Genomic DNA, 18,130 nt, shown 5'->3' on the forward strand with positions numbered 1-18,130 from the left:
AACTGTTAAATAAGATTTTCTTATTTTATTTAACATTTAGTTGTCTCTCTTTGTTATCATTTATTAGGTAAAAATCTTATTGCATTTTTATTCGCTATTATAAAATTAAGCAAAGTTTCCTTTTTATTAATTAAAATATCGTGTTCTTTTGAAAGATCAAGTAGTTATTTTGTTAATTATAATATTAAAATTATTAATAACTATAATATAAAAAAAAATAATTTTTATAAACAATCCTAACTACAGGCAATATTCACACACGTGTGTATAAAAGACAATATTCTTTTCCAGCGCTACCTAGTGATAATTTTGTCGAACTAATTTTACAAAATTGTGCTCCTAGCGATAGACTAAACGTTTTACAAGTACGTTTCTGTCTATAAATTATTTTTTTGCAGAATTCAGAAAATAAAAAATATGACGATCTATGCAAGAATTAGAAGAAAACAGAAACAGTTTTATCGTTAAGAGATTTAGTATTATCTTTATCGAAGCTTCGTTAATGTAAGCCTGACACGATTAAAATTTATCTTTAGCCAATAAGATCTATGGATCCCGATTTAGCAATATTATATTTAGAACGAAGTTAGTAAAAGTGTTTCAATTTCACGAAGGATTATTTCATCGAATGTGTGTAAATATGAAAAAGAAAAATTAAAATTTCAATTAAAATTGAATTAAAATCAATTTGAATTAAAACAAAAAGAGAAAAAAAGAAGAAGAAAAAAAAAGTAAAAATAATTGAAAAAGAAAAAAATTATTTAATTTAAGTTAATTAAAAAATTGAGATAAGAAAATGAATGTCAATTAAGAAATAGAAGAAAATTGTTGAATTCATTCGTTAACGATAAGAATTGAATAAATAAGATAGACGAAACGATGATTACATAGTAAACAGTTTGCGTCGACGTTGTCCTTACAATAGAAGACGCGTTAGAACGATCGAAAAAGCTCTTACGCAAGAAGCAAATGTAGCAGAGCAATAGCTATTAATTAGGTCATGATGTAGTTTTCCAAGCTGCATTTACGTCTCGATCGTTGTAAAACGTTTAACGATATCTCGCGTTAGTGAAATTCCAAAAATACTCTTAACGACATATAAGCTTTCTCTAACTAAATTGATTTTCTAACGAACCAACGATTGGAAACGTGATAATTAACAACGAATTAATTAAAACGTGTCGCGTTTCGTAATTGATTAAAAAGAAAAGAAAAAAAAAGAAAAGAAAGAGAGAGAGAGAGAGAAGAAAAAAATTGTAGTCTACGAAAAATTTCGTCAATGACTGTCATTGACTCGTTCATACCGTAGATAAAGTTTTGATTTTAAGTAGCTAATCTTTATAAAGTTTTATCAACGATTCTAATCGCAACATAGAAAATCGTTCTAATCCAAAATACGATCAGATAACTTAACTTTTAACGAAGCTTTTATCCAATCGAAATTCCATAAGGGAAAACAAGGGATCGTACGGGTAAGATTCGAGATTGAAGATTTGTGTACTTACGTTATCATTTTGAAGCAAACTGTAGGAATTATTAGACGGTCCTGGACTGGGCGACGTGAGTTCCGAAAGTTTGCTTGGTGATAATTTCTCGCCGGTTCCGCCGTCTGCTCCGTCGCTACTGCCGCTTCCACTATAAAAGAGTAGACAAAAAAATATATATATATATATATAAAATGAAAAGGGAAAGAAAATCAAACGATCGATCGTTCATTAATAAAACTGTCAAGGTTGTTCGATAATCGGCGAAAGAAGGATCAAACAATTCCTTTTTCTAATTTTTCAACGATCTTCCTTTTGTCGTTTTGTTTTTTCTTCGCGTCCGCGAAAAATTCATTAAACAATTTGTTATTTCGTTGTTCGGATCGCGTTAACTTCTCCTGTTTAATAAATAGAAAGAAGGAAAAGAATAAGAAAAAGAAGAATATATTCTTCGTGTTTCTTCGTGAACGACTCGGTTTACCTTCGAAGTTACGTGTACGGAGACGAGAGGATCGCTTCTCTCTACTAGCGTGAACTTTAGCCGGTTTGCATAGGAAAAAACGTACTGGGACGACTCTTCTACTCGTGACCGGCGAGACTACTGACGAGGCCTATAGTCGCGGCAGGTATTATTAAAACCTAACAAGCACAAAGTGACTTGGTCGACCGGTTCGACAGAGTGCCACCGGCATAGCGTTTGATTCTTCCATACAATGTGTTGTGAACGAGTAAACGGCACTCCTTCGCATCTCGTTCTATGCCGTCATCCTTGATTTTCCCTCGTTTCTGCGACTTTCTTTCAAGGTCACTACCAGTCTCATACTATTACGTCCTTCTATTTCTTTAGAAATATTCGAGGAATGCCATAGAACGTATTTACCGATATGAATATATACGTATATGTTTTATATATTATTATTATTATTATTACGATTATTAAGAGAATAATTTTTATATAAATTTTTATTGTAATTATACTTTATATACCTTATATATATATATATATATATACGTATACAGATCAGATGAAATTTATACAAGAAATATAATGTAATATAATAAACGATATATATATATAAATGAAAATAAAAATGAATAAAATAAAAATGAATAAACCGAGACGAAAGAGTACTATTTAGAAGAATAATTTAAAGAAATCGAACCGGTATTATGCAGTAAAATCAATTAAAAAGAAATAATTAAAAAAGAGAAAAAAGTAAATTCACTGTAATACAAATATTCTAACGCTCGTTTTTCGAGATATAAACGATCACTGAAAATAAGAAATAGAATGAAACTCACAAACAACGCCGGCAGATATCGCGAGTTCGATTTTCCAAGGGATTATAACAATGTTCACAAAGCCAATCCTTAGTAGCAAGGTAATAACGATTGCTCGTGAACAAAGTGATTAGATTGCACCCTCTCAGCCTAACCTCGTTCAAGATCGTTTCGCCCACGTTTCTTCCGTTCATCTTCGAGCATCATACAGAAACTTATTTTCTCTTTCTTTCTTTCTTTCTTTCTTCTCGTAAAACATACACTTTTTCATCAGAGTTTATCTCTAAAAATCCACTGATAATCCACCATCAACGAAACTCTTGATCTTTCTTGCCAAGATCCAACCATTTCACTTATATCTATCTTCACTTTTTTTTCTCTTACTTTATTTTATTTTATTTTATTTTATTTTATCTTAAATAAATTTATAAACTTATTAGAATAAAAATCAATCGAGCAAGAAAATTCATCAAAGTCAATGTCTCTTTAATACATTAAAGAGTATAAAACAATTCGATAAATAGAATGGCGATCGATTGAAAAATCTTGATACTATAATTACATTTACCGAGCAAAATTATATCTTCACGAATATTTCGTTAATTTAACTCAATGCTAAGTATTTTATCTCTCGTACGTTATTATTGTGATACTAGTTTATAGTATTCGTGTAGATCGAATAGAAAACGACGTATCAAGCGCGTTGATGTTAACGTCGACGAGCCGTAGAAAGACAGCGAGTTAGGAGAGATATCGTATCGCATGATAACGCCCCACTTCGAGTAGCAATGTTAGTACTCAGAATACATATACATACACCATAGCAAACACATCAAGACTTGTTGGTTATACGTGTACGTGAACGAGCGAAAGAGAGACAGTTAAGAGGCCCGCTAAAACGTTTTATTGTCGAGAGCAATCAGGCTCGTCATCGTGATCGTAACGTTCAATCGGTTTCCTTCCTCGTGAATTTGAACTTTCAAGGCTTCCACTTTTACTCACGAGTCAAACAAATTCCAATTTCGCCATAACTACATTCCGATTACGTTAAGGAAAATCCTTCCTTTCATTCTACAAAATCCTTGATCATTTAATTTTTTTTTTTTTTTTCTAAGCTTCAAGCTTGTTTAACTCTGTCTCCTTAAAACGATGCCACGTTATATATGTTGTCATCGTTATCGTCGAGATCATTTTCCAAGCTAATTGTTGTAACTTGTTAAACTTTGCATATTTACAACGATGCTGAATTATCTGCTGTTCTTGATCTTGTTGTTATTAATGATCTATTAAATTTGTTTCTCGTTTGGATCCTCTTCTTTTAAAATATCATACTTGCTATTTAAGGTACCCACTGATTACACCGATAAAAACACTTCAACACTTTTTAAATATTAAACATTCTTGCACGAGAGCTCGCACTATACTAACGTAAAAATCGTTCGTAGGAGTTTCGAAAGAGATCCGTTATACGGATGATCGAAAACGTATATAGAATATTTAATAAGATTCTTCGAAGGGTCTCCATCGACAAATTTTCATGTTGAACTACGGTAAACATGCGTCATCGATGTCCTTGTAATATCAAATATTTGTTCATTTTTTTTTTTTATTTCATCAGTATAAAATTATTTTGAGCGGAGTATCGACGATATACGATGTTGAAATAAAATTTTCAAGTATCAATGATTACGACCTCATTTCTTTTTTCTCTCATTTTTTTTTTTAACTTGATTTGTATGATTGAAATTTGATAAGATTAACATTAAGATTACGAAATATTTTGTGGTACCTCTCTGTTAAGCCGGTTGAATAGCTCGATGATTCTTCGCCCGATTCAACGCTGTTGAACGAAGCACAATTCATTTTTCTTTCTTCCCATTGAGAACGTACTTCGTCTTGGACACGTCTTTTAAGTTCCTCCACTCTTCTCCGCTCTTCGGAAATCACTTGGCTACCTGTTAAATGATGTTATCGATTTAGTTTGTTTAAAAGATAAATGAATCTCTATCTCCTTCTTTCTCTCTCTCTCTTTTTTTTTTTTTTAATTGTTCTTATGCAATCTATAGTAATTGACCTTGTTTCGCTAAATGAAGCTGTCGATTTCTCTCAATTTCCTTGAGGGACTCTATAGTCTTCCTACCTAAGCTGCCTTGATTATTTACTATGGGAGAGTCAATGGTGACTCTGGAGATTCTGTCGAAATCTTCCCTGCTCGGTGATCGTTTCTCTTCGCAATTTTCGCAGGAATTTTGTGCTAAATTTTCGAGTTCGTCGTTGATGGTTCGCAATCTATTTCTTCCCTGAAAGAATATTACATGAATAAGTTTTTACATCAACAGACTTATTTACTTCTTTCTTTTTTTTTTTGAGAAGAGTTATCATTAGAATTTGCTTTCTTACCTCTTCCAATCGTTTCAAATGACCCAACTTTTGTCTCTCAAGACTTCTGGCGTCTTTCGTCGCCATACTGTTAGCTTCTGATCGTTGAGATTCCAAATTGTTTAACTGAGCTTTCTTGGCTTCTATTCTTGATGTTAGCTCGCTCAAATACCTATAAAAAGAAAAAGAAATTGAAAAAAAAGATATTAAGCAAGAAAATTAGAAAAAAAGAAAGAAAAAGAATTAAAAATCTTTTCCAACCTTTGCAATTCCTCTCTGGTAGCAAGTTTACTTGCTTCCTCTTCCAAATGATGAAATTCTAAATCCTCGAAAGCTTTCCTCTCAGTCTCAAGGATATCTTGCTGAGCTGCCAATTTTTCAGCAATGTCCTGCTCCCCCATTTCATCCGTGGAACGTGTTAATTCTTCTTCCAATCTGGCGTAAGCTTGTTGAGCTCTCTGTACTCTTTGCTTAGCCTCTGCTTGTAATTTTGCTTGGGTCGTGTTATCCTCAGCCATTTCTCTTTCGAGTTCATTGATCCTCATCTGGACCTTTATCTTTTCACTCTCCTCTTGTGTCAACTTTAAAGATTCAGACTCGTACTCAGCTGATAAGAGTGCCTTCTCCAACTCCAACTATAATAATCATTATTATCAACTCTGAAGGTGTAATGAAAATAAAAAAAAAGAAAAAAAGAGAGAGAAAAATTCATAATAAATTTTATTAATTTAAAAAATCACCTCTCTGCTGATTTCTTCCTCTTGAATTTCAATATCAGCAACGCTTCTCTTCAAAGCATCCATGTTACTGAGAATATGTTGTTTTTCGTTTTGCAAAAATTCGATGTACTTCTTTCTGTCTTCCTCTTCCAGCTCCTTTCTTTCTTTATCAGCCTTTGCCTCGTTCGATTTCGCGTTATCCTTCTCGGAATTATTTCTCTTCGGTGTAGTACAAATTTCTTTGGATTTTGATAACATAGACAATTGCTCGATCGCCTCGAGAAGATCGTCGTTTGATATCGTCAATTTATTTTCTATCATTTCACAGGAATTCGATAGCTGACCATTTTTCTTTGGCATGGAATGATTTTGATTATTATTATTGTTGTTGTTATTATTGTTATTGTTGTTGTTGTTATTACTACTGTTACTATTATTGTTATGATGATTGGTATTGCTGATGTTTGGAGATGGAGGTGGTGGTATCGATGATACGATTACGTTCTCGTATAAACTCAAGTTACCATTGGAAGAGACGAATCTTTCATAATTTTGTGCCAAAGCAGTTTGTTGTTGGGTCGGAATCTTAGTACCGTTCAACTGAATCGTTCCGTAAGTCGAAGTCTCTTTTGTACTTTCTCGTTCGTCGCTGATGTTGTTATTATTGTTATTGATATTATTATTAGCTCCGGCGCGATCGAAATTGATATTCTCGTAATTGGGTGTACGAGCTTGGGAAATCGAATTAGAAAAGCTATGACCACCCGTATTGTTCGTCCACTTGGTTGCCTGATTATTGTTGTTGCTATTATTCGGTATAGCTTGTTGAATCGTTGTTGCATCTTGAACCATTGGATTCTCCAATTTTTGTGGGATTTGATCTTTCTGATCGCCGGGTGAAGTATTGTTTTGAAAGATCACTTTTGAATTTTGTACCGTGACATTTTCGTAGTTATTCGTTGGCGGTTGTTGTTTAGGGGTTTCGAAGGAAAAGTGCGGTTGATTCTTCGATGGACTTTTTGGACTCTCGTACGGCGATACGTAGCCACCTCCTAATCGCTTGTCTCGTGGAAGGGAACCGTTCGTTTTGATTCTGCAAATAGAAAAGAATTGTTTAAACAGGAAGGATATATCGTTAGGATAGAATCATCGGTAAAATTTACCTGTTAGGCTGTCTCGGTTTGTCGATGGTACTTTGTCTTTCATATTCCGCGCACATAGCTAAAATTTCTTCCAATCTCATTTTCTCCTGTCTTTCGATCTCCTGCTCTCTCAATCTCTCTTCCTGTGCCCTCTTTCTTTTATTCTCAGCCTCACGACGTTTGTTCTCGGCATCGATCTGTCGTTCACGAAGTTCCTCCAACGAGCAACCACTACCTACGCTAGGCGTTGGACTCTTGACTCGACCATAGGTCCTATTCTGTTCTCCATTGTACTTGGGGTTACGGTTAAACGCTGGACTAGGTGGTTGAATCCTCTTGATATTTGGATTCGAGCCAAAATTTGGACCCACGGCGTTCCTAACTACACCACCGGTACTACTAATGTTACTGTTGCAACGATTATTGGACGTCACCGAACCATTACAGAGGCTCGAATTCGATCCAAATTTCTCCAATTGCAAGTATTCCGTTGTGGTAGTTTTCGTAACGATCAGACTCTGGCTCATGTCGAATTCCCTAGCAACACCGAGATCATCTAAATCGTTTGATCTCTGACACGTCATACTACGGGACATTAAATCCGTACGAGACGTCGAGTTTCGCGGCATTACGAAATTCTGACTGCCTTGTTCGTTCTCGCTTTTATTGTCCCGATAATATGGCTTGTAGGTCTTCAAATAAGTCTCCGCCGTTGAGAACATCTGTATTTGATTACGATTTAGGGTCGGCGAGTTCTGATAAGGCAACGAACGATTGTGATCGAGCATAGGCGAGTTTTGATTCGGTGTGTTGGATCTACTGTGATTCTTACTATCAGTTGACTGACGATTGTCTTCGTAGCAATGATGATTCGGGGATGACGTTACGAAACATGGCGTGTTAGAACGACTTCTCTCCAAATTCGTTAGATTCTGAAGTGGCGAATTGTTGTTGCTCGATAAATTCGAACTGTTTCTTGCCGATGAGTTCGGCGTTCTAGAGTGTCCTAAAATCTGATCAGCCGGAACGTTAGTCGTTATACCACCAGCTGGAAATACTTTCGGTGAAACGCAGTTGTTTCTGTTTTGCTTTGCCAACATCTCAAATTTCGTTAACTTCCCAAGGAAGCCAACTTCGTCGTCCGAACAAGAATTCCTCGGTGACTTTCTTGGAGCAACCGGTGGCTTTCTTTCCAAGTGACAGCCCTCCTGAAGTTGATTATCGGGTAGAGAGAAGCTTATGGGTGCCATGGAAATTCTTGAATGTGGCAGTACCGATCGGAGTTGCTTGGCCTCGGCAGGGTGATTGAAGCGCATGTAATTCGATCTCCCTATCGACAGCATGCAACCTACAAGGTAGAAGGATTATAAAATTGATGTTGAGTTACATCGTCATGTGTCGATATTAATAATATCTTTAGAATAAATACAATTTATACGCGTGTGCGTGCGTGTGTTTGAAAGATAATTAAATTTTGAAGGATGAAAGAGTAAGTTAAGTTCTTTGTGTGTTACTTTGGTAATCGCGAAAAGAGAAAAGAAAAACAAAAAAAGAAAAAAAGTAAAAGTGAACGTTTGATAAGTACCCTTATTTCCAGGCTTTCTTTTGGGTCAAGACAAATTTGGCTCGTTCGAATATATGTATATCTATATACATATGTGTAATAGTATCGGTACAAGGTCTTACCTTGAGCAAGTCTGACCGATGAATTTATCGGGACACCATCGATAGCCGTGTTTCCATTTATGGGGTGAAGAGTGACCACGCCGTTATTGTTTTCGATCGCGCAATGAATGGGTTCGACTCCGGTACCAGCCACTGGAATATCAGCATCCCTGTTCGAGCCGAGAGTAATTCTACCTGTATCGAAGTAACAACCAATCAGAATCCAATTACACACAAGATTTCTATTTTCTCAGTAGGGCATTTTATAAAGAACTTTTTAAATACGAAAAAAAAAAAATAGAAAAAAAGGAAAAGCTATTTCTAATTAAAACACAGGAGAATTTTAATAATGAAAAACTTTCTTTCTTTCACGGGAAAATCTTTCAAAGGAAACGAGAACCAAAGTTATCCACTCGAATTTATTTTCCCTTCTAAATTAACAAATCCTTGGAACTCTGAGTTCACCGTTTACAGGCACGATGGAACCTATATAGTTATATAGAGCTAGGTAGGCTCTATTACATCTCGTTACACGGAGAGGAACACGCGTTAACCGTAATCGATGTCTCCCAGTAGTTCTCAACCAAGCTCAGTAGTTACAACCAACAAAATCATAATTTCTTCGAATTAATGGTTTATTTATATATCATATCTAAAGATGATAGATTTTAATCGTTGTCTGTCAGTGATTCTCAACCAACTGAATCATAGTTATCGGAATGTATTTATATAATTAATATCAAGGTCGTATATCTTTTCTAAATCCTTGCATTTCTAAATCGATTACTCTTTGTCTCATTTCAAACGTCGTCGTGCAAACGTTGATTCAGACATTTCTTTTCTTTATACGTTTTGATCTTATTCCTTGGATATCCAAGATTAGATCGGCGCCTTTACAGCCGAGGATTTACACTTACTTTCGTTCGGTAATCGTCCGAGAAAAGAGAAAAATTAAAAATCTCGTTCTCGTTCGGTGCCCGGTATAATTCAGAGTCCACGGCGCGTATTCCGATCTCGCAAGACGCGAGTAAATCGCAGTGCATTCTACAAAGGACTGCAGTTATATTTAGTTTTGGCGGGGTTCTACTCTCTCTCTTTCTCTCTCTCTCTCTCTTTCTCTTTCCAACTTCTCTTTTCTCTCTTCTTCCCTTTCCAAGCATTTTCAGTCTTTTTGGAAACCCGTCCTCCACCATGTCTAAAATATATCCGTACCTAAGGGAGAACCTTTTTGAGTTATTTGGAATCTGACTGGACAACTCGTTTCAATGTCTTTGTTTCTTCGGGCTATATCATTTCTTATCTGAAATAATTAATATTAATTAACAAATTCCTTGGGTACGCACAGGTACACCTTTATCTTACTTTTAATCGAAATGCAGGTAAACATAGTTAATCTTTTTTTATTCCTCTTGGATCAATTCGATCGATACTTTCAATTTCATAAGCTTTTATTTTTTATATTATAGATTAAAACGAAATGAAAGATATCTTTGAGTTGCTTGGAATCTGACGAGACAAGCTCTTTCAATGTCTTTTCTTCTTCGAATGATTTTTTCCTCATTTTAATTCAATAACTTTAATTCAAACATTTCCTACAATTTGCATTATATTATCCTTTAATTAAAATGCTAATAATTTTTTTTCTCGGTCAAGTAAGCTTATACATTCTTTTTTTTTTTTTTTAATTTATACACGACTGTTTTCATACTGCTTATTTGGGAGTTATTAAAACAAGACGAGAGAATTCCAATGCTTCTTATTTCTTTGATATATATATATATATATATATTGTCCAGTTAATCAAAAAGGATCGTTTGAAAAAGAATATTTCTTTCACGATGAAAGAAAAAGGAACATCCCTTTTGACAATATAATCTTCACGATCTTCCGACATAATCGAAAGGGTAGCAGTAGAATAAAATCGAAAGCTTTTAATCTTCTCATTTTCCCGCATTGAATATTTACTTCGATGGTTCATTGTTCTATCGGTAAAAGGGGTGGACAAGTTCCACTTGGTTGCACAATACACATGGAGACCATGTATACCTAGCAACGAGTCTCTCTCTCTCTCTTTTTCTTTCTTTTTCTCTCTGTCTCTCTTTCTATCTCTATCTATCTATCCATCTATCTATCGATTCATGTGAAGATACATATAACATCGTGTAACACGAAGGTGCATCGTGCATAGGTTACAAGCTCTATTCATTCTACTAAAAATGAAGGGAAAAAGAAAAAAAGAAAAGGAGGGAGACACAAACAACACAAACAACATACGTATGTATACGATAATGAGCGAGGTGAACACCAGAAAGAATGAGAAGAGAGAAAAAGAGCATTAAAAACAGGAAGCTACTTCCTGACAAACCAATTCGCTTTGGTTCCTATTGTATTCGAACGAGCTTCGTACTTCTCGTCCCTGAGTTTATTCTGTTCCTCTTTTATGCATGAAATTAATTTTTCAATTCATAAAAATTGCGATATTAAATCATATTATATTCAATACTCAACGCATAATATCTGCAATAATTCATGTCGTTTCATTAAGTCACTTAATAACAAAATTATGGCAATGTTTTTCTATCTATAACGTTCATTCATAAAATTATTATTAAATATTTACTTGATAATACACGTTATTTAATGGTAATAATTCTTTTTTTGTTTAATGATTCTGAAAAATGCATTCAAGTTTCTTCTTCTTCTTTTTTGTTCTGTAAATGTCCTCGTTTCTTTCTTTCTTTCTTTCTTTCTTTCTTTCTTTTATTTATTTTCTTTCTTTTTTTCTTAGAAAAACTTTATTAATTGACTTTCTAACCCGTTGTCGTCTTGTTTATTTCGTCTCGTCGAAACTGTGATGACTTCAACGCAATTGGATCTCATCGGGCTGCGTAATAAAGACGACTCTAGATGGATGGACGACACGGTTGTCAGATAACAAGAAAGAATTACTTGAAAAGTGAGCCGAGGAACGATTATTAGATCTTCGAAGGAAGGATAATAAGTTTTTCAATGTACAGGGTGTATTAGAAAATTTGTATCTTTTTTCTTTTTTATAAAATATCATTTCTGATTTTATATAATTGTAATATAACATTTCACGAATATGCATTTTTTAAAATATTTTTTCCTTCGTCTATAATCATTGAAATATTCACTTGTGTTATATCTTTTCTTTAGAAATTTGACACTTGACCAGATCTTAAATCAGTAATTAACATTTTTCATATATCCGGTATAAAAATATAAAATAATTGTAGCGAGTAAGAAATTAGGTCAAGTCAAAAAAGAATCCGAAGAAGAAATGATTATATTCGATAAATCTTTCAAAGGAAATGAGAATGAAATATCTCTGAGGAATCACCTCTCTTCCCCTACTAGAAAACGTTTCTTGGATTAGGATGATTCACTCGTAACTACTCCATGATTCCCCGTTACCATTTCCCAATGTTTTTCCAAGGAAACGAGAAGCAAGCGAGCTTGGACGATTTTGGAAGTGTTGGAAAAGAATAGATCGGAGATATACATCTTTGGATTTTTCTGAAAATACATATTAAAAATAAAAAAAAGAAAAATAAAAAAAGAGGACGTATAGATTACGAGTAAATAAAACGAGAGATTGAAAAAAACATGAAAACATGAATGGAATATTCATCCGTGCAAATAAATTGAATTGCCAAATTAATTTATCTAATAATTTATATAAAAGAAAATTATATATATATATCCACACACATTAATAATAATTTATAAAAATGCATTAATTTATAATCGTAACAATTTCCAAAGGAAAAGAAAAAAAGAACAAGAAAAAAGAAAAAGAAAAATAAGATATAATAATTTATAAAAGAGCATAAGATATGAAGGAAATTAGATACGAAAGATAAATATATGTAGAGACAGAGATAGAGAAAGTGCATATAAGCGATTATGAGAGAAAGTAAGAGAGATAGGGATAGAGAATGAGTAAGTAAAGAGGTAAAAGAGGAAGAAAGAGCGCACTTTGAGGATTGACTCATGCAATAATTTATATTGCGAGTGCCCTGCTCTCCACGAAGCGACTATATTTAAGTACTGCTGTACAACTTGAAGAAAGAGCAAGAGCAAGAGCAAGAGAAAGAGAAAGAGAGAGAAAGAGGCATGCACTTATGAGCCAGCATGGTCTCCTCTTGCTGGGTTAGTGTCCTCCGTTTCTCCACTACCACCTCCTCCTCTTCTTCCTCTTCTCCATCCACCATTTTCTTCCCCTCCTTTTCTTCTTCTTCTACTTCTTCTCCTTCTTCCGCTTCTTCCCTTCATTTCTGGCCGGAGAAGCGTCTTTACGCCATTTATATACCCTCCATGCGAGCAATTTATACGCGCGCATGAAAACGCACGTGCATAGAAGAACGCTCTTTCAGAAATGGCGCGCTGCATAAAGCGCCCTCTCCTTCTAACTCTAACTCAACACCACTTTCTATCTCTTTCTCTTTCTCTTTCTCATTCTCTTTCTCATTCTCTCTTTCTATAGCTCTCTCTGATTCTCCATCTTTTTTGTTTTCTTCTTCGAATACAATGTATCGCAGTAGTAACATGAGATTTATATTCTTCTTTGAGACGACATTTTGGATACTACCTTCTTCTTTCATTTCTCATCCCTTTTATACGAATGATTAGGTATATTAATTTTGAAATTAATTTCCAGATAGCAGATTGTTTCTATCGCACTTTTAAATGCTGCCTTTCGCTCTATCACGACATTCTTTTCTCTTTCTTTTTTGCTAGTCGGACTGACGATTTGCAAATCAACTTGTTTCATTATTCTCTTGGTTCGTTCGTTCTCTCGATATTTTCATTTGTCTTATCACGGACTTATTTCGGATGCTCGCTGTATCTTGAGATTTTTTTTTGAATCGATTTGATCCTTCTTTTTTTTTTTTTTTAAACGAACGATCAGATCAAAAACTTATAATTGATATTTCTTGTAAAATTTGAATTAATATTCGACCCAAACAAAATCGACTTCAATAACAATTCTCTTCGAGATCTTCTTTTTCCTCTTCTTTTTCTTCTTCTTCCTTTTTCTCGACAGGAACCTCCTTCCGGCTTTGACGTTCGACGTGAATGCGTCGTGCTAGTATACGACGACTAGACGACGAAAGCGTAACGTCTTACACGATGTATTTTTAAAAGGGAATATTTCAACGATGAGACGAACTCGACGAGCAACGCACGGCCTTTCTAGCAAGCCCGATTATTTCAGGAATATGTAGTCGAGCACGAACGAAAAGGGAAGGCGGTATGAATAAGCTACGGTTGGTTATGCTAGACGATCAAGTTAACGAATCTAATCGCGTTTTACGAAGTACAACAATTCACCATCCGCTATATTAGCGGTGAACTGAAAAATTTGATTAACAAATTGGACATCCCATCGTCCCTCGAAAATTTGATCCTAATTAAATCTTTTCCCTTCTGGGTATAATCTCTCTGATAGTACCTAATTAATTTTGCTCGATGAAAATTTCATTCGTCTCTCTCTCTCTCTCTCCCTCTTTTTCTCTCCATCATTACTTATCTGTCATTGAAAATATTACACGATGATAGATTAGAAAAGATTAGAATGTTTCAAATTAAATCAACGTCCATGAAAATCCGTGAAAAAATATATATATCAAAAATTATCAAACAGATAGATTAGAATGGAACAGAATAGAATATTTTTTCGTCGAAAATGAAATTCCGAAATCTTATCAAATTTATCCGAAAAGAGAAGTATAATATATGACATTTATATAAAAAAAAAAAAGAACAAAAATATGCAAAATTATTATTTTTCGTTATTCACGTAATATACATGCAATGTTTCTTTTGATTATTAAAATATTCCATTAATGTTTATTTAGATTTGTATTTTTCTTAACGAACCACGAACTTATTATTATTACTATTATTATTATTTATATTTTTATTCGCAAAAATAAACTCGAATACACACGTAATATCTCAGATGATGTCACTTTCCGATGACATCATATTTACAAACTAGACCCGCAGATCAGGATTTTTGTTGCAATTATATCCGTGATAGGCAAAAAGAAAAAGAAAAAAAAAAGAAAAAAGAAAAAAGTGCAACACGTGCGTGAGCACAAACATCCACGCACGATTATGAAAGCTAATCTTATCTGCCGACGCTATTATATGTGGATTTTTTTCTAACACCCTCCCACCCTCTCAATTCTTTAGTTTCTTTTCTGGTCGAGATGATATCACCTTTCCTTCCTCGCGATTCTTTTTTCCCTCTCGAATAGATCCTCCTATCGAGAGAATTTATCTCTAGACGACACGCCTTCCGAAGTGAGATATGGACGGTCAATCGAGTAACACCATGGAATTTCATTTTCTTTATGTGCAGCGTCATCGAGACTCTTTAGAAAACGAGCGATCGTTTTCCTTAGACATTATCATCCCTACCTCGAAAGATAACACTTTGGTTTAATCATCGTACTATCGATATTAATCGAAAACTTCCTATACACGAGTTTAATGAAAAAACACTTGACTTGCGTGAAAAAATTATACGATGAAAATTAATCATTGCTTTGTAATTATTTCGTATACGTTGACTCTAATTTTTATTCTTTTTTCTTTCTATTTTTTTTTTTTCTTTTAATATCGATTCTTCGAATATACATATGTAAATCGTTTGTCACGTAAGTGAATGCATGGCTAATTTTTTATTTTATAATTTCATTGTTGTTTCATAGTAATGTATATAGCTTGCGTGCAATGTATATAGTTAACATATAGATATAAATATGTGTGTGACTTGATTTTACCTTCGGGTAAAGGATGCAAGGTCACTGCCGTCGACAATCGTCCGCTTCCCATGGACACAAGATGCGGTGCTTCCGTTTGAACTCGCAAGGCCCGCCCAGCCTCTCGTACTTCAAGACCGGCGTTCGCCATGCCTGCAAATGCGAGGAAAACATAAATTATTAATAATAAAATAAAAATGTGTGCAAATTATTCTATTACGAAAATAAAAGAGAGAGAGAGAGAATGAATGAGAAAGATACAAAGTTTGAAAAAGAATAATTTTATTAAAAGAGACAAAATTATTTTTGTTTTATTAATTATATAATATATTATTATTATTTTTTTTTTTCATTAATCTCATGTTTGCGTGACAAATATTTCTCATTTTGTTTTCTAATTATTAAAAATCTTTATGAGCGCTTTAATTTTTATTTATACATTATTTTTTATTATATATATATTTTTTTTAATAAAGAGCATATAGAAAAAAAATTCTGTATCGCACGATCAGGATTGGTATCATTATTGCTATCGTTGTTGTTGTTATGTTTACGTCTCGATCGAAATCACGACTCGTCTCGTCAAATCGATTTCGCCCGCGCCTTATGCCAGGCTCGTGGGAAAAGAGAGTGAGAGAGACAGAAAAAAAAGGTTAAGCGAATACAAATGGGGAAAGAGAGAGAGAGAGAGAGAGAGAGAGAGAGAGAGAGAGAGAGAGAAGGTACGAAGAACCGGTCTTCTCTCTCTTTCTCTCTCTTTTCACAACCGATAGACGGTCGTTCCTTTTTGAGTTATTTTTCTTCGTCTCTTCCATTCTTCACAGACTTTGGTCTCGGAGTCATGGGTCACGATAAATTAGAAGGCGTGTAGGTATTTCTCGCGTGTGCCATGAACGTGTGTAAGAATTCCAACCCCCGATCGACACGTGAGAAAGATCGAAATATTTCCTTTTCTTCTCACTTTTATTATCGTTATTTTTATTTCATTTTACTGAAATTTATGTTAATTTTTTATCATATCTCTAAATTCGTTTCACACGTTTAAACTATTGTATCGGACAGTTTCTATCTTTGAATGATTAAATTATTATTAATCATTCGAGGTTATCGTGAGGGATGATAAAAAAGATATACGTATGTATATACGATAGAAGAAACAAAAAAAAAAAGAAAAAGAAAAAGAAAAGAATGAATAAATAAAGCTATAAAACAGCGGTTAAAAAGGAAAGAGAGAAAAAAATGATAGGAGAAGTGACATTTTTAAGAGGGGAGGGAAAAAGAAGGAAAGGAAAGAAAAAAGAAAATGCCGAGAGATTTACGAGATAAAATCTCGGACTAATCGATCGAACGAGTCGATTTATCGAGTACGTACTTACGATTAGTAAAACCGGCTTCCTTCTCGTACATCTCCGTACCTTTTACATCGATATACCAACGAAGCTCGCTGACTTAATCGCGCGACTTAAATTACCCGCCAATGGAATACGAGAAGACGTAATCCAACCGAGAGCGAAAGAGAGAGAGAGAGAGAGAGAGAGAGAGAGAGAGAGAGAAAGAGAGAAAGAAAAAAAGAGACCGACTGTACGTGCCCTACATGACCATATAACAAAATGACAACTTAGGTCGATTTCTCGAGACGTATGCTCGATCCTGGGACCCGTAACTCATCAAGGTAAATCTCAGAGTCTTTAACTTTCTTATGTACGTGTGTGTATATATATGTGTATGTATGTATACATATGTACACATGTGTAAAGTTTCAGAAAGAGACACACAGAGAGTGTTGGTAATCGGCATGGATAAAAAAAGAGAGGGAGAGAGAGAGAAAAAGAGGGCAACTCGTTCTCATAAATTCCAACTTCTTTTTCATGTCTCTCGTGATAACAGGTGCTTATCTCGTGAGCTTGCAAACATTGCAAAAGTCGACGTCTTCTTGTCGTTGAACTCTACATTTCTTCTGCCTCACAATCATCATATTATTATGCTCGACGAGATGAAATCAAATGTTTTTTTTTTCCTTTCTTTCTTTCTTATTTTTTCTTTCGTTATTATACTCTCTTCTTTTTCTTGTTTTTTAATATATTACAGGACGGACCAAAAGTTTTTGCAGTGGTTATCTTAAAAATCGATTACTCTTTTTCGAGACAATCTTTAGGCCAATTTTCTTTTTTTGACCCACTCTCTATTATTAAAACACACACACACAAAAGCTCTCTCTCTCTCTCTCTCTCTCTCTCTCTCTCTCTCTCTCTCTCTCTCTCTCTCTCTCTGTCTGTTTGTCTTTGCCTGTCTCTTCTTTTTTTCGTTTACAGAAGCGAGCTAGAAAATTGATCTTATCGTATAAAACGAAGAGACGTTATATTTCCTCGTCGCGCAGACCGGCGATAGGCTAAATTCAACGGGTCGGTCTAGCGTAATGCGCTTAATTAAAGTTGTTTCAACTCGTTAAGATCGTTCACACGGGATGAACAACCCTATAAAACGACGTGCATAGTTCGTACTTCGTTGGCAACGCGAGAGAGCTCGCTTAGTTCCGAACGCGAAAGTTCGCTTTCCTTTAATCAACATCGTTTCAATTTCATTTTCTATCGATTTCTGTCGCTTTCATTGGCATTTACTTCTTTTTCCCTCTTTTTTCCTTTCTCGCGTTGTATTTCACTTTTTTT

At 34.5% G+C, this 18,130-nt stretch overlaps 1 protein-coding gene across 1 annotated transcript in view; it reads right to left on the bottom strand.

Annotated features, from left to right (window-relative positions):
* LOC127068892 (pleckstrin homology-like domain family B member 1) overlaps positions 1-18,130 on the bottom strand; it is a 42,904-nt gene that overhangs the window by 4,328 nt on the left and 20,446 nt on the right. The window contains exons 2-10 of the mRNA XM_051005261.1: positions 15,486-15,617; positions 8,692-8,865; positions 7,027-8,353; positions 5,885-6,956; positions 5,406-5,779; positions 5,166-5,316; positions 4,840-5,065; positions 4,555-4,720; positions 1,506-1,635 (exon numbers count right to left, since the gene is read on the bottom strand). Coding sequence (XP_050861218.1) covers positions 1,506-1,635; positions 4,555-4,720; positions 4,840-5,065; positions 5,166-5,316; positions 5,406-5,779; positions 5,885-6,956; positions 7,027-8,353; positions 8,692-8,865; positions 15,486-15,615 — 3,750 coding nt within the window. The 5' untranslated portion in view covers positions 15,616-15,617. The remainder of the gene's footprint in view (positions 1-1,505; positions 1,636-4,554; positions 4,721-4,839; positions 5,066-5,165; positions 5,317-5,405; positions 5,780-5,884; positions 6,957-7,026; positions 8,354-8,691; positions 8,866-15,485; positions 15,618-18,130) is intronic.

This window comes from Vespula vulgaris, chromosome 14 (genome assembly GCF_905475345.1).
Source record: "Vespula vulgaris chromosome 14, iyVesVulg1.1, whole genome shotgun sequence".
NCBI classification, from domain to species: Eukaryota; Metazoa; Arthropoda; class Insecta; order Hymenoptera; family Vespidae; genus Vespula; species Vespula vulgaris.